At 37.7% G+C, this 20,624-nt stretch overlaps 2 protein-coding genes across 4 annotated transcripts in view; both read right to left on the bottom strand.

The window, feature by feature from the left end:
- Positions 1 to 6,999, bottom strand: part of LIX1 (limb and CNS expressed 1) — a 36,453-nt gene extending 29,454 nt beyond the window's left edge. The window contains exon 1 of the mRNA XM_026088710.1: positions 6,893 to 6,999. Coding sequence (XP_025944495.1) covers positions 6,893 to 6,974 — 82 coding nt within the window. The 5' untranslated portion in view covers positions 6,975 to 6,999. The remainder of the gene's footprint in view (positions 1 to 6,892) is intronic.
- A 2,989-nt stretch (positions 7,000 to 9,988) lies between these two features.
- RIOK2 (RIO kinase 2) overlaps positions 9,989 to 20,624 on the bottom strand; it is a 14,786-nt gene continuing 4,150 nt past the window's right edge. For 2 of the 3 annotated variants that reach the window (XM_026088707.1, XM_026088709.1), the window contains exons 5-10: positions 19,111 to 19,199; positions 17,296 to 17,487; positions 16,782 to 16,874; positions 15,317 to 15,850; positions 14,224 to 14,320; positions 9,989 to 10,287 (exon numbers count right to left, since the gene is read on the bottom strand). In XM_026088707.1, the coding sequence (XP_025944492.1) occupies positions 10,126 to 10,287; positions 14,224 to 14,320; positions 15,317 to 15,850; positions 16,782 to 16,874; positions 17,296 to 17,487; positions 19,111 to 19,199 (1,167 nt within the window). In that variant the 3' untranslated portion in view covers positions 9,989 to 10,125. The remainder of the gene's footprint in view (positions 10,288 to 14,223; positions 14,321 to 15,316; positions 15,851 to 16,781; positions 16,875 to 17,295; positions 17,488 to 19,110; positions 19,200 to 20,624) is intronic. The other variant, XM_026088708.1, reaches the window with a different exon arrangement.

Below are 20,624 nucleotides of genomic sequence, written 5' to 3'. Positions count from 1 at the left end.
GCTTAAATAACTGTGTGCAGTATAGACAATTTATTGACAAATGGTGCAGTTTCTGACAAAGTTCTAGAATTCTTATTTGCTTCTCCTTTTCACTTGCAGTCTCAGAGAAAAGAATATCATCATAGGCATGGTCCAGTACTCAGTAAAACATGTGAAAGGAACAATTTGTAAAAGTCAACAGTAGGTAACTGAGCGTAGACCAAACAGGTCTCTGAATAAACCTCTCAGTAAGCCCAAGTAGCCCAAGGCAAACTATTGATCAGAAATCCCATGCTAGATGATCCTGTCTAAAACTCTTTAAAGGAGCAGACAAATACCAAGACATCGCTTCAGGAAGAAAAGATCATCTGATTGACAGGTGAGACTCTGCTGGTGAAAAGCAACATCATCAATTTGACACTAGATACATTACACCCAGCACTGATTAGCAGTTCCTAAAAGGCTTCAAAGATTTTGGAATAGAACAACAATGACGACGACGAAAGAAAGAAATCAGCTGGACAGCCTCCTCAAGAGTCATTTGTCCCAAGTATGTCATGAAATAAAGGAAGAAGGAAGACAGAAGATGTTGGAGGTAAGCAGATGTGAAAATGGTGTAGGTGCAGGAAGTCTTCTGAAACATTGGTATACTTCTGTAAACTAGCTGCTTAATAGGCACGGAGGTTAGCTAGAAGAGTCAGGGGCTCAGGTGCAACCAAAGGGAAGGAAGGGTAATAATTAAGTATGGTTTTCTAACACCTTCATCTCTTGAGCTTGGAATGAGGCAAGAAGCCCTCCCCTACAATGTTATGAATTGAATAAGAAGTTTATATCACCTGTAACAAAATAAGGAGGAGTACTGTCTGCTAGAATACAGTAATATAGTAAGGAAAAGACAGTGGTTTGTTTCTTAAAACTTAATCATGTAATATTTCTCCACGACATTTGACTTCCTATTGCTACACTGCATTGAATTTAAAAGCTTGCATTACACAGAGCTAGCAGGGTGTACATTAAAAAGGGTAAGAACTGGCTCACTGACAAATCTAGTTCAATGGTTAATGGAGAGATATAAATGAGCCGGGCTGATTCTACTGCGATCCCATAGGGATCTGCTCGTAGTCTTATCTTTTTTTTTTTAATCAGCAGCCTATTGCTGACATAAAATTTTTGCTGGTAAAATGTGCAGATGAAACAYAGTTTGTCAGTGCCAGTGAAAAATGAAGATGCACTGCAGTTATGCTGTTCTGAAATCACTTGGCTAAATGTTCACAAATCAACTAACTATAAAGCAATTCAGCTAGGAACCATGAATTCAAGTCAGGAGATRAAAAACCTTTGTGGAAGTACTTTGGTTTCTTTGAGATATATAATAATATATATGAGATACTAGGGCATGTTTTAGCCTTGAAGCAAAGGCATAATAAGATACAGTGGTTAAAAACTGAGATTCAACAAATTCAGTCTTGAAACAAGGTGGTGTACTCCAACTGAGATATTAAACTTGGGAACAGTTTACCAGAAGTAGGAATTGATTCATGGTTGCTTGAGTTTTTACACTGACATTACCTTACATTTTAAATTTAGATTTGTGGTACAATCATCAGGCTGTGTATGGAGAAGGAAAAGGAGTCCTCCCTTTGATTCTTCTACTCTTGTCTTTTACCTACTGACCATAGACTGCATCAATCTCAGAGCCTTGCTACACTTTTGAGATTGCACAGAGGTGATAACCACAGCCAAATAACAAGCTTCTGAGCTTCAGCTGTTTTCCTAGAAGACTCAGAAAGAACATTTCTCCAGCAGTATAAGTGATTACTTAATGCTTTCAATTGTTTATCCACTCTTGTATCTGAAGTGGAGACTAGCTGCAGCAGAAAACAGGACGGGAGATGTGCTGGACCAGTGGTCAGTTACAGTACTGGGTTGATATGGATGTAGCCTGCTCAGAGTCACTTCAGCTCAGAGGCAGAAGGGAAATCCTCCTGCCTCCCCCATGCTGTGCAGCCAGCAGGGATGCTGAGGGATGCTGCAGCATATTTGCCTTGTTAGATCCAAGACTCTTGGCTCTAGACACTTCCTGCATAATGCTCTATTCTGCCTACTTGCCTGGGTCTTGCTCTCTTCTGCCTTCTGCGTGAGACACAGCTGAGGACCAGAATATTTTACTCTCCATTCTCATTATGAATATACTTTTGCTAAAACTTTCACATCTTCTAGCATCTTGAAATAGGCAATTTCTTAAAAAAAAAAAAAAAAAAAGAGAGAGAGAGAACCTCAAAGAAACCACATTTCTTTGGCAGTTTTGTTTTATTTCCTAGGGTCATACAATGCCTGATTCAAAGTTTTGGGGTTAATAGTCTTTGACTTCTTTGTTGGATCAGGACTGTAGCTAGTTACTTTTACTGCATCTCCAACTTACAATATTTTGTGCTATTTAATTTTCTTACATTTTATATTACTAGCTAGTATTTGGCTTAAGAACCAGAAATATCTGAGAAAAGAATTAACTAGTAAAATTAACATATATTTGAAAAAATCTTTCTGTACAGAATGTCATCTAATATTAGATCTGGGATGAGAGTTTCTGGATACTTTATGATATGTTTCAGCAAAACTCAGGGTAATGATAGCATTGTAGAAGTACATTACTTATACTGTAAGCATTTTCAGGCAGAGAATCTGCTCTGTGATTGTACACTATTTAACAGAATTGTGTTCTGACTTATATTTGGGTCTCCTACAGAATTACTTCAATACCAAATCAGTCATAATACTTGAAACCTCTTCTGTAGTACATTTTAGAGTGGCTCTACTCAGGCAATTCTACATTAGATAAAGGGCTTTTTCCATTTCTTCAGCTWACAAAAATAATTCACATGCAGGAAATGCAACCTCAATCTACATTTTAGCTAAAGAAGGACAATATTAAGAGATACAAAAACAAGGTAGCATGTCAACTGATGCATTACATTCCCTGACAGCTATCAGAAATATAAAAACTACCTTTCTCCACTTCAGCCTTTACTTGGACTGCTTATGGAATTCATAAGCTCAGTTTCCTTCCTTGCTTGAGTATCCTCATTTTCCTCAAAGAACATTTAAAAAACAAAACAAAACAGTAGTTAGACTACACCAGTTTATAATAGTACATATGGAGAAGGGGAATGAATTTAATTTGCACAGGAAAAAGAATTTAATTACATAGTAATTTACTCTCTCGTTCCTCCCCTCCTGTCAGGGCCCTTGTTTCCTCCTGTCAGGGCACAGGTCAGACCTGCTCTGCGTTGAATTCAGGTTGTGTGGCAGAGGATGTTGTCGATATGACCCCTGCATTATCTGAGATGGAAGCTACATCATGAACACAGCAGGGAAATGCAAAAAAGTAAACCTAACTCTTGCAGTTAAGAGTTGAACGCTGGGCTCCTTGTTTTGGCCTTAGTATCCTCCTGCATCCCGCTCCTTGTCCTGTCACTTCACTTCTATGTCTCCTTTGTTTAACTGGGTCATTATTCGAGCCTTGTATCCTCATTCCTAGTTCTCATGCCCAGTCCTTCTCATCTAAACTCTCCATCCAGCTTCGGCTCTAGCGCAGTCCCAGAGCCGGCGTTTTTGCCCATCCTTCTGTCCCTGGGGTTGCCAGCTGCAGCCTTTCTGCAGCTTGGCCATCCCAGTCTGCTGTTTTCTGTCTCCCTAGTTTGCACCTGGGCTGCCATGCCTCCTGCCACAGACTGCTGGGCGGGCTCCTATTTCCTCCGCAATAATCTCGCGCTTCTGCCCCTCCGCGTCGCTGGGCCCAGCAGCTTTGGCCGTGCCCAGATGCGAGGGCCAGTGCAGTTGCCAGCGGGCCTCGCTGCCGCCCTGAGATGCTGCTGAAGGCCCAGCTCCTCGCCGCATGTGTGCGACAATTAGGCAGAGGAAGGAATTTCACGTCTAGAGGTTGCTTCCACAGAGCATGCACAAACAGAGATTTTTCAAAAGCGGAAATGCGGGTAGGGTTTTCTAGTAACTTCAAAAATCTCATCTTTTACACAGAAGGGCAGTCCTGCTGGTAGACTTCAAGTCCTTATCAAAAATGGATTACAGCTTTTCAGAGGAAGACAGACACATATTTTGTTAATTCAGGCAAAAATTGTTTTCTACCTAGTGTTGGCCAAAAGTTCCAGTGTGGAACAAAACCAGTTCAAATATACAGGCTCAGCACAGAGACTAAGGAAATCCTAATAGACAGGGCTACTGCCTCAGCTATCTATTTTAGCTACTAACAGGATAACCTAGTAAAGACAAACCCTCTTTCCCACTCCATGTGTTTTTTCAAGGACTAACTATAGATCCAGGCCAAGTTTTGTATGATGGGGAGGGGCTGGGAGAAACAARAGAGACCTGTGGTCCCGTTACCCGTGTGCCCAGCCCTGCATCTCTCTGCAGTCCTGTCATCTCTCCTCCCTTCTGGTGGGGAGATGTTGCCCCAGGAGGAGCAGTGCAGCAGCGTTCAGCACCCGCTGTGTTTGCTCCTGCAGGCTGCACCTGCGGAGGCAGGGACCACTGAAGCGGCCAGCCCTGCCTGCTGCGGCCCTTACTGGAGAGCGCGCCCCTGGGTCCGAGTCGCTTGGTTGAAGCAGGAACAAGGACTGCGTGCAGTGTTGAGCATGGCAAATGTTCGCCTGGAGATGGTCGTCTTTTCTYCTCCTGGCAAAATTCAGTTCTGCCTATGCACTGAGTTGAGTCAGAGTGTGACAGAAGGTAGCTAGCGGGGCAGCAGTGTGGTCACTGGATGTGTTTTCACTCTTATCTGGTTGTTTCTGATAAAGACTGAAACTAATGTGTTTGTTAAAGCTGTGGACATGCTCTTACAGAGAAACATATGACATTATTTTCTTTCCACAGTTTAATCCCTGCTCACATTGTTTAAACTCTATAAAAAATCAGATGAGATGGGACAACACTACCTTAATCTTTTGGACTTAACTTTGTGCTGAAGATAAAGAGAATGGATATAAACTTTCATCTGACTTTATAGACCAAGGCACTGTGAACTTCTGTCACCAGTCAGGCTTGGTAGCATACACTCACAGCAGTATCAAGCCCACGTAGGTTACTTCTACATTAGAATGCCTTTGAAAACCTAAAGAAAAATGTTACTTCAACTCACTTACTTACACTTTTCTTTCATTTTAATCATCTCTCCCACCCTGAGATCTGTGGGTGGTCACAACCGCGCTGTCCGAGCAGCTTGTGCATACACTTCCAATAAAAACCTTGTCAGTAGATCTGCAGGAACCAGTTACCAAGGGTAACTTATAAAAGGGAATGCCCTTCTTCCTCCCCCTTCCCCCTGCAGCTCAAATTCTGCACTCCTGTGATGTGTGTGCATTCGCAGGCTTCACTGCAAGGTCCCAAGACTGCGATGCTAATGCAGCTCTATCCAGCAGCATAAAAATCTCCTGCTGGGTGACCTGAGAAACAGATATCCAGCTTAGTTTTGGCAAGAATCCTAATACCATAGTCATGTGAGAGAAGCATCTTTCTACGTGAATATTCCTACTCATTTCCAAGGAACTGCTTGTTCAGTCTCCCAGTTTTCAGTGTGAGTAAGAGTATGGGAATCTGGTGAATAGAGAAGTTTTTTTAACACAGAAGTATGCAGGCATTTCCCCCAGGTCCTTGACTAGCCATGTACTTAAAGCCATTTCTCTCATAGCAATTTAGAAGGAAACAGTTGATTGTACAAGACTGATTTTATTAACTCTAACATAGCTGTTGACAAATGAATGAAGTGGATATTAAATAAATGCCTCTGCACTGTGCCTTAGGGGCACAATAGATTACAATTAGATTTGAATGCAAAGAAAAAAGGTCCTAAAATCAAATGTTATCCCAGCTTTGTCTGTATATCACACAACTGATCAATTTAGACTGAAATGACACCTAGCAAACTCCCAAATTTAACAGTCAAAAAGCTTAGGTAGAACTAGATTTGGAGATGCAAAATTAAGTGATCCCATTCACCATTGGAGGAAACTGTAAAAATAAGTAAATGGAAGTAAATTTAATTGTTAAATTTATTGATTTTATCTGTTTTGAATTTGTCTTCCAGCTACTGGTGTGTGAAATCTACGGGACTGTGGGTGAGTCTTGTAAAACTTTACTAATTAAATAGCATTTCATTTGATGCATAGATCTGCTGAAATCATAAAGCCATATCCAAATACTCTTGTTTCCATGATCTGGTTTGATGCCATGTGTTTCATAGGATGCATCAGACTAGTTTATTATTATGCAGCACTTGCTCAAAAGCATTTCAGAACTAATGATGTTTCACAAGAGTTGATAGTTACATGTGGTTTATAAAATGAGAAAAAATATATAGAACATCTATATGAACAGTTTTGGTAAAATGTAAAAAAAAAGTGCATTTTATTCACAAGTCTGATATAGGAGAAAAAATCATATTCGAAGTACTTGCAAGAAAACCTCTTGTGCTTAAGCAGCATATTGCATTGCATCTGTCTAAACAGAAGCATAAAGATTTTAATATTTGATACTTAGAGTTTTAGAGAAACACTGGTTAAAATGTGCAATAGGACAAACCAGAGAAAGAAAGGGAAGTGACATAAAATTTTCCATGAATGTTAAACAGTGAAGATATTACCACAAGATCAGTATGTTACTAAATTCAATTAAGTATGCTGTAAAAAAGTTCTGAATCGATCTTCTGAAACACAGTTAAAAGCTAACCAACGACACTGTCTTAGATACGTCTAATTAAAATAGTATTATAGTTTGTCATACACTTGCAAATGCAAGCAGATTAATTACTTCTATTTTATCATGCCTTGACTGTAACAGAAACTTGAATTAAATACAATAATTGAATTGTTAGAGAAGTCAGATATTTGTCTTTGGTACTTACAGTCTTTAAATAGCAGGGCAGGGTCTCTGTGAGGAAGAACTTGGGCCATGATGTGTTGCAAAGACTCCAGGGTTCTGTCCATCTCGGGTGTGCGCTGCCAGAGAGCGCTCACCAGCTGTCCTCATGCCTGAAGGAGCCCCGGCCTGCGCTCAGGGTTTGCAGTTCATTGATGCACCGGCTTCCCAAAGGATCTCCCGCAGCTGCCACCCTGGCGCTGCCCAGCCCCGACGGCCTGCAGGGGGTCCGGCTCCCCGATCGCCTGTCTGTCTGTCTGTCTATCTATCTATCTATCTATCTGTCTATCTATCTATCTATCTCCGGTGTACGCCGCGCTCAGTAGCTGTAAAGGCAGCCTGGCAGGCTCCTGCCTCCCACCTCCTCCGGTCAAACACACCCTCCCACAGGCGAGGCAGAGGAGCTAAGCATGGCAAAGGCACTTTGCTTCCTCCGCAGGGCGGCAGTGTGCTGAAGCAAAGACAGCTCTGGTTTCTGCCAAATTAATAATGACACGTCCCCTTTGCTCCCCCGTGCTCTGAAATTCTGGAAGAAGACTGAACATTTAAAGAAATACTTCGTTAAGATGAGAAGTTGTTTCAAACTCCTTGCTAGCATGTAGCCTCTCATTCAAAAATAAAACAAGCAATTTAAATAGCGTGCTTTTGTTCCTCTCTTAATCACGTATCAGGGACAGAACTTTGATATTAATGGCAAGTAAACTGAATTCGACTACTTGTGATGTATTAACTCAGCTTGAATCTCTTTTGCTGAAATCTAGTTTCCAGTTCCACGTACTTTACGTGTATTAAAATGCCAGTAAATTCCCCGAAGTTTTAACATGTGCTGTTGCATATGTTGAGTATATGTATGTGGTACAAACAATGTTTATCTGCTCTGCATTCATTTTCAAATCTTGTTTGGCTACAAACCCATGCACTCCAACTACTACCTTGTACGCCTATTAAAATGACACATTTTAAACCAATTTTGTTATAACCCACACATTCCTTGCTGTTAAATATGTGAATTTGTTAAGACTTGTCAAGAACATTATTGTCTTAACCTCTACATTTCCCTAAGTTCACTCTAAATAAAGTAAACTTTGTTTCATATGTGGACATTCAAACAGAGTGAGTACTATGAAATTCATTCTATGTGTAAACTTCATTGTGACCTTTGATGACTTTAGATATTTCAGGAATTCTGCTGCTTGCAAAAAAAGAAAAGGCTTAATAAAGATATATTAAGCTATAACTTTGAGGTTTAGTTCCTCCCTCGCTAACTCCAGTCTCAGAAGAGTCTAGCCTGGCAGGGTAAGTGAAAATGATAACTTACAGCCATCCATTAGACTACCTTTAAAAGAATTAATGGGTGCTTTAAAGGAACATTTTGAAAATAAACAAACAGCATAGATTTCCACCATCCCTTCTTTTGTGATGGAGCTGAATCACTCTGAACAACCTTTGTATATTTTTGGAACCAATTACCAAGACAGACTTCAGATCGCACACCAAAACCCCCCCTCACTCAGAAAAGGTCTAAATTAGAAGCCAAGAAACGCATGCACATCTTGGGCAAAGAATGATGTTTTTGAAGTCTTGTTRAAGTGTCGTTGAAAGAGCTTCTTAGCAGATAAAACCTAGACTTGTAAAAGATGATAATTTTTTCCCTTCATGTTTAAAATGGAAACACAGTTAAATTCACTTAGGTTGCTTTTCTACCCCTGCTAAAATCATTGACTCCTCTAACTGTATCATGAAACAAGCCTACATACCTTGATTTCAATCATCACCTACAGGTAAGACTTCATTGAACTTCCTTACTTGTGTCAACATACTTCCATGCAACTCTGATGGTACAATGAAGCACACTTACCTATCATCTGTTGCATCGCTTCAATGACCCGCTGTTATATTTAAGACCATATGTAGCTGCTGGCTGAGACTACATTTTATACTGTTGCAGCAATGAAACAAAAATTTAAAACTTCAAAAGCAAGAGCATGCTGCAAGACAGAATAGAGGCTATAACTCTTCAATAGGGTACAACCCAATGAGGTATCAGGCATACCAGGAACACAGGGTGGAGCAGAACAGATATTATCAATCAGACATGCGAGCATAAAACCAAAGATCAAATTCCAAGTTCCTTATTTTCCCAGGCAAATAAAATATTTTTAAGACGTTCAAAAAATAAGAGAATTTAAACTCTTGTCCATTTGGCCTTCCTAAGAAGTGCTCCATCTGACAGTCTGAGCACAGATGCACTGGATGGAAGGTTAAAACAGACCAAAGAAAAAGTCTGAACTGCTGTCTCTTGCTACAGCCTTTTCCGTGCTCACAAATGTTTCTCGTCTTTTAAATAAATGATGTTTTTTTTTAAGTAGAGACACCGTCTTATTTTATTACTTGAAATACCTTGCTTAAAGATGAGGGTGTTTGTATTTCTTTAAGGTCTTCAAAGAGCACAAGGAGATTACAAGCTGGAAGTCAGAGTAATATTTCTGAAAACAGAAATTCCAGAACCATCATCCTTGTTGGTAAGTTATTAGATACAAAGGAATTAAGCTAACCTGGAACTGCATAGGTGCATTCAAAAATCTGAATGCTTGCCAGGTCTGTACAAAACTGTTTTTATTACTTGTCTTTCTGGGCCAAGATTTATATGTGAAAGCTTGGAGTGAAGGGAAGATAAATGAGAATTGCTGGGTTCAAAGTATGGGTATTAACATATTGTTTGGTGGTGTCTGTACAGGTACAAAAGAGATCTTAGAGTGTTAACTATTTCAGTACTAACTGCTATCAATCAGGTTCATACTTCTCTGATTTTTAATTAAACTGAAGAAGTATCTCTCTATAATGTAAGATGGCAGCATTTTAGATTTCAGTTTCATGTCCTTGCAAAAGTTGGTTTTTAAGGTGGAAGGGAAAATTTTAAGAGGAATCAAAAGATTCTTAATGTACACTAACACACTACAATCTATTTATAACAAGATTGGGAATTACTCTAGTTTAGTTATCGTACCTGATACCACTGATGCAATTTAAATCACAGCCAATGGTTTTAACTAGAAACACAAAACAAAATCCCCCAACCAAATCACACGAACCAGAATGATGTTTATTAGCTTTGGAAAATAACATTCTGTTGTATAAAAGGACTATTGCTCCAGAATATAATTATTTTGAATGTATATATTATGAGTTTTCTGATGTTCTAGAGGAAGCTTTAATAAATTATCCCCAGAAACTAGCTGCATCCAAATTTGACTTAATGTTTTGCATATTTTCTCGACGCTGTTTGGTATAAATATTTGCCTCTCCTTTCTGCAGCCGCCGCCTCAGAGCAGCCTTCTGTTGCTTGGTCAGCTGACGTTTTATCTTCTGTTTCACCAGTTCCTACAAATAAATAAATTCAGTATTGGTACTTTTTGAAGATCATTTAGTACTAAGACATCCCGTAACAATCTTGCACTTCAATACCAACATGCCTTCCACAAAAATGTAAAAACTGGTAATGATGTTCTATGCTTGAAGATTTGACAAATGTCTTTCTTTTAAGTTAAAAAAAAAAAAATCATGCCCCTGTAGTAATTATTTGGCTTGTGCCTGTTTTTCTAGCATCTTGATTTTTTTTTTAAAGCCTGGCTTACAATGATCTGAGTACAATTCTAATGGAAAACACCAGCTCTTCAGCACCAGTGTGGGTAACAAAGAGGGGCAGTCAGGAATCACTTGGAATTCTTCCTTCCCCTTTTCCCCTGCTGTGAGGCAAGATGCCTTTTCAGCTGAGAGGGCTGCTCCACAAGCTCAGGACTGTCCTTTGCCTCTACAGCAACAGCACTGAAACAGCAGCAGCGACTGCCATTTCCCTAGAGCTTTCATTCGTTATTTGTACTTATGTTTTCATTCTCAGTTCTGCTCCCCATTAAGATAACAATAGCTAGGCCTAATAAAAATCAAGCCATGATTTAGCAGGTTTTGGCTGCAAATTCTTCATGTGGATAATGATCCCAACTCAAGTTGCTGCACTCGTATTGAGTGTGTGCTTGTGTTTCTTGTCTTGGAAGAAAGAAAAAAAATTTTTTTTCATCTTTCTATGTCATCATGCAGGACTCATATCTATTGGTAATTCCAAAAGTGTCTTATTTTTATTATAATTATTACAGCATTAAAAAAGCACATCAAGGAATAAACCTGCCATTAATAAAAGATCTGCTGATGTCCAAATAACTGGATAAGAGGAAGAGTTTCCATCCAATAATATTTCTTTACATTTACCCTAATTTCAATTGCCTTGTGATGCTTTATTTATTGTACTATCTACTAAACTTCATTGTAGCATATTAAGTAGCAAGCTGGTAGGGAATAAATCAAGAACTAGATAGCATAATTTTGACAGGTTATATTCTTTAAAAGTAGCTGTGACTTACTGTCTTACTACAGTAAGAAAATACAAGATAGTCTAGGAATTCAAGAACCAAATTCTGATTCCAGCAGGAATTCTGTAGTAATCAAGAGTGTCACCAGAACAGCAGTTTGCTAAGTTATCTTGCATGCAGACTGACTATCAAAACATGGATAAAACAACAGTTGCATCTGATGTGTCCTTCTTAGGTACATTTATCCATGAGCTCTTTGGAAATAAAAATTGTAGTTTCTCTTTAAAAATATTCCAGGAGAAACACTGATCAGAATTAAAACCATTTCATTGATGTCTTCTTTTGTCAGTTAGGCAACTGTCATTCTGTAATTTTTATAGGCAGAAAGCTAAAGGAAGGTTTCTTTACTTCTCTTCCCTGTGGTCAAGGACAACAGAATACTTTCTTGGTAGTTTTTACAAAAATTTGTGAGAGAAACTTTGCAACATAGAAATCAGAAATATCAGAAGAAGGTATGTAGGCAAAATTTAAGTTCACAAAACTTTACTGCTCAACCACAGCATGCAAGTCTCACTAGTCTTTCCATCACGGTCATCCTAAGCCTAAGCAACTATTTAAGTGCTTCAGAGTAAACAGATTTACATTTTTATTATTTAACTTTTTGGACAGTTCACATAATGTCTTCTAATTAAATTAGAATTGTCCTTACAAAGATTTGTAMAAGCACAACAAGATACCTGTTTTCATCTAGAATAGCTGATTTTCCATAATTCATGACATGTGCTCTTTTGGGGATAGTCTCCAAGTTATGAATGTACCTACTGCTCTTGTTTGATATATGCCTGCAAGAATTCCTTTTACATGTTTAATTTGAAAAATATTTTTATGCTGTTTATTTTTTAATATGTTTTGTCCACTGAACAGAAAGCTGTATAAACAACAGAAATGCTAGCAGCAATAACAGGCATTGGCTCTAAGCAGCCCAGTGGGCTGTCCAGTGCCATTCTTTTGCATTTTTACTTTTATAATCATTTTCTTATGTGAGAGTTAGCTCATTATACATACCTTTTCTTTAGTTCTAACACTCAGAAGTTCAAATAAGATTCCACAATGGGCAGAAACCTTATTTTTACTTGGCAAAAGGGCATGTACGTGGTCAATAACTGAGGAAGTGTTATGCAAGACAGTACAGGATTAAAAGTTGTTTATGTGGCTCAGTCTCTGGAAAGCCTCTCCTGCTGTTGTGTTTCTTTCTTTTAGAACAGAATATTAGCTATGTACATGCCATTCGAATATTTCTAACGTGTTTTATGTGTCTGCCTACAGAGTAAACAAAGATCCCCGAAGTACTCACAAACTTTTCATAGCTACATARTGACCATTGCTGCCACCAAGTGGTAGAGGAGCATAATTTCAAGTCATTTTCTCTGTTACTTAGTAGCACCAACCTTTTTTTTTAGAAATCCTGCAGACTTAAATTAATGAACTGAAGAAAAAAAAAAAATCGCAAGCACCAGAAGCTGGAGAAGTCTGGGCAGGTCACCCTGGCTCTTGTTTCCTTCATTGCACAGTTCTAACCTGAGCCCGTCTCCTTAGGGAGACACAGGGCCATCCCCTAGAATAAGAACTGTGATGACTAACATTGACATCTGTTTTCTTCTCACATGAAGTCCTAGAAAAATGTGTTAGCCAACACACAAATATGCTGTTTCTTAACATGATTATTTATGTAACTTTCTAAGTTTATTGCCACATCTTTAACATACTCATCTTAAAAGAAAAATAAAGTAAAGCAGCCAAGCATTCTACGAATAATATAGCCACTTAGAGACACCTTGTCTAAAACAAGGCTTCTTCACAGAATAAACCACATCACTTAATAGGATGTAGTAAAGCCTTTTTTAGAAGACTAATGAAGTAGTAAGTAGGAGGCCCTGGATTTAAGAGACTGCTTGTATATGAGAATCATCAAGTCTAACTAAATAATCACTCTTGCCAGTAGCGGGGTTTTTGGACACAATATTCACAGGACGTGTACTCTTACTGGGCAACAGAAATGCTTTGAAAAGATAATCTGCACATTTTGACTTTTGGTCCATGCCATGAAAGAGCTGAAACTACACTAACATGTCCCTCAAAACAGATTCTTCAGACCTGCTATTCTTAACTGTTAATGATACTAAGCCTGAATACACGTGCCCACATTTACAGTGGCAAGTATCTAGTCTGACCCACAAGAAAAATTACCTCATGGATCAGCTGACACAGCTGATAAGACAGCAGTTTCTTCCTGTTTTATATGGAGGATATATTATAACTAGAAAGAATCTTCTTCCTTTTAAAATCAATTGCACTTTTGAAATGTGATAAAGGTAGCCATCCTGACTATACAGACTGGGGTTGAAAAAAAAGACATTAAATTCAGCTGCAAAGTGTTCTCATTTATATGATGGGCAAGTCAAATTCATATTGCCAAAACCCCACCTATTGAAATGAGTTTGTATGAACGTTTCAGAGAAGAGGGTAAAGAAAGTTGTAAGACAGGAAGTGGAAACGGCCAAGCTAAATCTTGACTCAAGCATTCATTTTTAAAATTCAAAAATACTAATTGTAGCTAACAACAGAAGTACATGAACTGATTATATTTAAATTAGTGTACTACCACCCATACACCTGTTATTGCCTAAATGAGAGAGCTGCTAATGCTGGTGTAGAGCTTTGATGAAAAGCAGAGCAAAGAGCAACACATGTTGGGAAGTGCTGGAAATTGTTTACTTCTAAACAATTACAGAAATATTAGTCTTATTCTTCTGTGGTAATGGAACTGCAAACCATAGAGGTAAATCATAATAACCGTTCAAAAAATAATGCTAGAGAACATTTTTATAAATACTTACTATCAGCTATGTGCAATTTAAGAGGGTCTGAGAGTAGACTAGAAAATAATAATTACCGGTGGAATGGTTGAACAGCTCCCAACACTGCTGACTGATGTGATACTTTTAGTCCTGGTTCTGTGCTCATTGATATGAGCCATACTCTCTTCATTTCTAAAATACATAAATTGATGTTTTATTCCATGCAACAAAATAAACATCCTTTGCCTTTTATGGCTATCATGTTCTAATCATAAGTTTTTGAGCTATAATCTGAAAATTCCCAACACAACATCTGAGTACTACAGAAAATTTACATTTGAAATCTTAACTCTAGTTCTTCAAAACATGCATTTTATGACATGTAAGATTTTTTACATGATAGCTACATACATACTAAACACATTAAAAGAGACTTCAGAAAATGATAAATTGTATTTCAGATTCTGCATATTGCCTAGACAAGTCATTTCCCTAAAACACAAAAGGGGTGAGAAGAAGAGGGAGTGTCAGAGCTTCTATGCATATTCAGATACATAGGGAGCAGGCAAACTCAGAATTACCGTTTCGTGTACAAGGTGGCTAGCCTGAAGGTAAGCAGGAATTTCTAAACAAGTCAGGAAAGGAATTAAAAGCCAGAACAACAGACAGTAAGATATATTTGAATAATATATTCCAAGGAGCATGTTCTTGCTAACTTCAGCTGAGCAAGGGGAAGGATAAATTGGCTTTAAGAAAGAGCATTCTAATTATAAATCTAACCATAAGAGTTATTCAGAAGAATATTTTAACATCCAGAACTCTTTCACTATCATTATTAATTAAAATAAAGAAAAAAGAAAGACAGAGGAAAAAAAGTCCACCACAGAAAATAGGTGGATCTAGGAATTAATTCCAAGACTGGTTCTTTCATTGAATACTACACTGTGAGACAACTGATTGGTCACACTAAGAAGCATTACATATATAGTACCAATCAATAAGTTACCTAGCATGAGATCAACAGGAAAGATATTCACTCTAACATTAAAAAAAATAAATTGAATTTTTAGTCTTCAATTGAAAACAAGGGTGGCTGAAGAGCAGTCCTTGCTGAACTACTTTGAAGATGCCCATTTATTGCAGGAGGGGGGGAGAAACAACTCCTAGACAGCCAATGGGAATCTTTACCTGTAAGGCCTGAATTGCTTGTTTAATGTTGACAAGTCAACCAGATCAGGGCACTCATCTTCACTGTCCTTGTCATTGGGGCCTTCTCCTTGACCTGTCTGATTTTCAACTTCAGCAGCATTTTCAGTTATTCTTTTGTCCTCAGAAAAAGCAATTACAGAACTCTCTGCATCATTACTTGTGTTCCAAAGGGTAGTTTGCCCTTCAACTTTTTCTAAGACAGAACTCAACTCTGACACACTCAGCCTCTGTGTATTTTCACTACTTTCAGTCATATCAGCCTCTTCACTGCAATTCATCAAGCCTTTAGAGGATCTGCTTTCAGAGAAATCATCCACTTCATGCGTGAAGTCTCCATTGTTTTCTTTATCTGTGCTGAGGAAGTTGAGTTTACCTTCAAGATCTAAAAATTCTGATGTCTCTATTTTATGATCATTCTCATCAGGACCTGCTGGGTAAAGCAGTTCATCATCTTCCTGCATTTCCTTTGTATAGCCACTGGCAGCAATTTCTATGTCAAGAGAACACTCTCTCCTGAGAAAGAGGTACAAGTAGATTTCTTTTAATACATGAAATCATCGTGCTAGTAATATGCCTTATTTTGGATTAAAAATACTATCAAGTTGCACTGTAACTATTCAGATACTATTAACGAAGAGTGTACTCTGTTGAAACACATGGCGCACAGTATRATAGTGCTGAGCTTTGGGTAAATTAGTTAACAGACTGTAGACTGATAGTAGCAAACTTTTCCTACAGCAGATGACTCCATCTCCGCAACCAGCATTTATTTATTTATTTATTTATTTATTTAAAATAAATGATTTGATTTTAGTAGGACTACAATTTGACTTAAAGATCAAATTATGTTTATGCACACAGAACAATAAAGGGTACACTGACATTCACACGGACTGATGCACATGTGGCTCCCGTTTGAAAAGGAGCTCAATATGAAATAAAATCCTTTTCATTGCAACAACTTCATTCTTAAAGTGTGCAAAAAGGGACAAAAATATCAAAAAAAAAGTCTGAAAACAGTCACCACATTTACTGGCATTTAAAAAATAAATTTAAAATTGGAGCATAAATTAATCCTCCATATACCAGAAGTGTCAAATAGGCTTTAAGGAATGCGAGAACCTGATTCTGCATCACTGTAACATTTCCTAGATATCTGTCATTTGTATCAAGGCTTTGGATTAATAACTTCCCCTTCTCAGCAGCAAGAAGAAATGCAAAATAGGCAACAGCAGATTTAAAAGTGCACTTCAGCTTCTGGAAACCACTTACAGTAGCTTCGGCTAAAGAAAACAGATCCTTCTTACAGCAGGAATGACAAAAGTATCATTTTAAATTGCAGAGTTACACCTATTTTTTCATTTCTCTCAAACATCCATTATTCTCTTAGAACCAACAAAAATACCATAAATAGAAGAACTCAGATTCATGTGGCATTTTATACCTGATATCCTGGAATGTTGGAAAGAGTTCACTCTCATAGCTGAAACGTTTCTTAAAGAACTCTTTAATACATTTAACATCTCTATCAAAATACCTGTAAAAAATACAGAATTGTAGAAACATAACATCAAGGTAATGAAATTTATTGCAGTGATCAACTTTTACCCTGAAAGCCTTGTATTTTTTGATTTTATTTAAAAATTAATGGTCTAGTAGTGATCTCACAAGATAAAGCTAGGGAGACAAACTGTTGACATGCAGTTTATTTCTAAGCTTTTCTTTACTGAAAGACATCATTCTGTTTGAGAACCAGTTAACTGCATATTTATCCTAAAGAGACATTTCTCCCCATTCAAAAAAATCAAACTAGATTTGTCATGTTATTTGTGTCACGTGACAACAATAGTAGAAAAAATTAGAAACAGACTTATGAAAATGAGGTGTCATGGTTGGCCATTTGCTGTTATCATCATTTGCTAGATTTATTTTGAAAACACCTTTAAGTTTCCACCTACCATTCAGCATTTGGATGTGATGTTGATATCATCTGAGGGAAATCAATCATGGTGACATGGTCATCATTATCTAATATGAGATTAAACTCATTGAAATCACCATGAATCAAACCGTGATTGGCAAGTTTTACAATTAGATCCATTAATTCACTGTAGACAGAGGCAGGATCTTCCATTTGGCGCACCTGGCATCTGGAAAGTTAAATAAAATATCCTGAACTTTCAAGGACTTAAATTATATGAAATACATACAAGGTAGATGAAATATATCTTACAGGATCACAGGGTAATTCAGGCTGGAAGGGACCTCTTGAGATCTCTAGTCCAACCTCCTGCTCTCAGTAGCAGCAATAACTAGGTCTTTCTGTAGTCAAATCAATAGGCCCCATTACATTTTCTTTCATAAAATTGTATTTTCTAGACTAACTTAGAGGAAAACAAAACAAAAAACAAACAACCCCCCCCCCTAAAACCTGAACCTCTACCAGTGAAAGCAAAGTATCTTAACAAGGCAAAATACAGATCATCTTTTCTTTACAAGCAGACTAAGAAAAAAGGCAGTTGCTTTGTTACACTAAGCACTGTCAAGAAGAGGTTAGCATTTACAGTTACTTCATGAGATATTTTGGTCTGAATGCAGCACTTCAGTGTTATGAGAATGAATCATTTTCATATAATATAAACAAAGTACAGTGGAAGCCTAGCAGCTTTGTAACAGGCTGCTGTCAAAAATTTTCATGTCGGTACTAAAATTAATTGGCAATACTTCCCATAGCCACAAGTCCGTATTATAAAATATCCCATTCATTCTTTGAATGTGGAAGTCATGTTAATTGGCCTCTTGCAAGACCTAGGCATATTTGAAATAATTCTCATCCACTACAGCCTTTCCTTCAGGTCAGAACTGCAAAACAGCGATAGCATAGCAAACTTTCACTGCTCATGTTCACATGGAATTGAAGTGCTTCATCTACGGCACAGATATGGAATTATTTAACAAATGAAGTTGGGGAGAGACAATATCGTGCATTTTTAAAGGCATTTCTTCTTCCACATTACTCTTTAATTCACCTAAGTTTTGGGATTAGTTCTCTTTTGATTAAAATGCCCATTACAGATACAGACTGCCATATCAGAACATGACCTGATTTGTTCTAGAACTGAGCACTTTAAATCGCTGGGTAAGCACCTAGGTTATTTTGGATTAGACTGAGTATTAACAGACTTTCTGCATTCAGCTGTGCAAACAAACCAAGCTCTCTCTTCACGTACAAACTTCAAAGATATTTGATGTTTCTAGATGTTAAACAACTGGATCAATATAACATTCCCTGAAGTAACAAAAATAAAGGTAATTATACATGATATTCTAGGTACACAAAGGGAAGAAACCCATTTTTTAAAAAGAAGTTGTAAAATGGTGAGTTGTAATCTTAGCTGAATTACCACGGCAAGGATCATGAACTGAAGCCAAAGAAAGAACACAACATGAAAGACAAACAGGATACGCAGTTTTTATGTAGAACACAATTGTAGTATTAACCTATGCCTCCCTGCTCTTTTGATGTATTCCATACTTAAAATACCASTCTATTTCAGCAATTTCTTTGGACAAAAGAAATACCACCTTCTTTGAATAAAGAGATAACAGAAAGACGMCTATAACTAGGCAGAACCCAAACCCGTGTGGGCTAGAGAGCAAGGGGAAGTCACAATTTACCCATATGCCAAGAAAAAATGCCAACCCTGTTACCTTACTGAGCCCAATGTTGTCACGGTTTCTATTACACAGAGAATTCAAGCTTTAGTACTTACAAGGGATAACCATTAATAAGTTCCATGACTACTGCATGCCTGTTGTAGTCTACAGGTTTTGGAACAGGAAACTTTCTGTCATGCAAAGCCTGGAAAGAGACAACACTATGCTGAAAAATTAAATGGTTAAGAAAACATTACATATATTAACAAACTCCCATCTACGCTAAGCAATAAACACTACTGTGGGAGCAGCACAATACAGATTTATCCAATGCTAACTAGAAGCATCAAAGTACATGCTCAAGTAGGAAGGCTGCTGACATCCCTCTGAATTTTCACTGTAAAGACAAATCACATTCATAAGTTTAGACAATAAACATGCTTCTATCTTGTCCACAGTTTAATTATCTTGCATCTAGAGGAAAAAGAAAACCTAGAATGGAGAAAAGACAGAATCATATCTAGACTGTTAGTCCAAGTAAGTAACAGTAGATAATTAGGAATAGTGTGGCAGGCACTAGAAAAAGATTCCACATTTTAAATTGTTGCCAATTCAGTTCTGTCTGGCTCATTAACTCAGCAAACATACTGAGTTTCTGTAAGGCAGAAGTTCATTTCTTAAATATTAAGAGCCAGAATTGCACCACACTGAAGATTAACAGGGTCATAGTATTTTGAAGCACTCCTGTTAGCCTTTTCGGATGCAAATTTTGTCATTCACTTGATCCAACACTCAGCTTCTTTATTGGTTTTGTTCTCTTCTTGCTCATTTTCTCATTAGCAGTGAATTTCACTAAGAGAAGATTCTAAGTTATAGCAACGTAAATTTAGCTTTTGTTACTTAAATCTTACACTGTTTTCACTTTTTAGCATATATTTAATCCTCCTCGTTCTCCTTTCCAGGGAGATTGATTCCAAGGTCTATATTTCTACAAGTCCTGGCCACATAATGATTTACATGTGGACCAATATACCAATACAGAGTTTCTAAATGATGTTAGCAGTCCTTTTTCTCTCTGTGATGGCCACTGGTAGAACCTAAGGACAATCAAGATTTTTAACAGAAACAAGAAAATCATGTTTAATGTATATAGTGATGTTGCATATCACAAGAGGAGAGGGGGAAGGTAGTTCTTGATAAATAGTTTTCCACTATCAGCTTGTAACCTTTTTAAGACATCTGCATTTTTAAAGCAGGTCATAAAGATCTGGAACTGAGAGAGAGTAGAAATATATGCTTGGAAGTAAAATTTTCTTTCCCACAGTACGGAACAGTGCACCTTTTCAGCTCAGAATGCCAGTTTGCACTGAAAGAGTACACTCAATGGCACAGCAACAACTGAAAACCATGGTAAATAAGAAAACTGCAGTAAAACAGCAGGACAAAACCAAGTGTCTGACAAATGACAGAGTGACAGTAAATAGTCTTTTCTTTTTTCATTTGCAAGCTCATGCAAGGAAATTTATAGGAGAAGCAGTAGAACTGGTTATACATAAAGCAGAATCTGTGAATTTCCCACATGTTAGGAATCTTAGGTGTTGCTAAGTAAGAATTCTGCAAGTAGTATTGG

This window comes from Apteryx rowi, unplaced genomic scaffold (assembly GCF_003343035.1).
Source record: "Apteryx rowi isolate R43461 unplaced genomic scaffold, aptRow1 scaffold_780, whole genome shotgun sequence".
Lineage (NCBI taxonomy): Eukaryota > Metazoa > Chordata > Aves > Apterygiformes > Apterygidae > Apteryx > Apteryx rowi.
The sequence above is the reverse complement of the archived record's forward strand: the minus strand, read 5'-3'. Positions and strand labels throughout refer to the sequence as shown.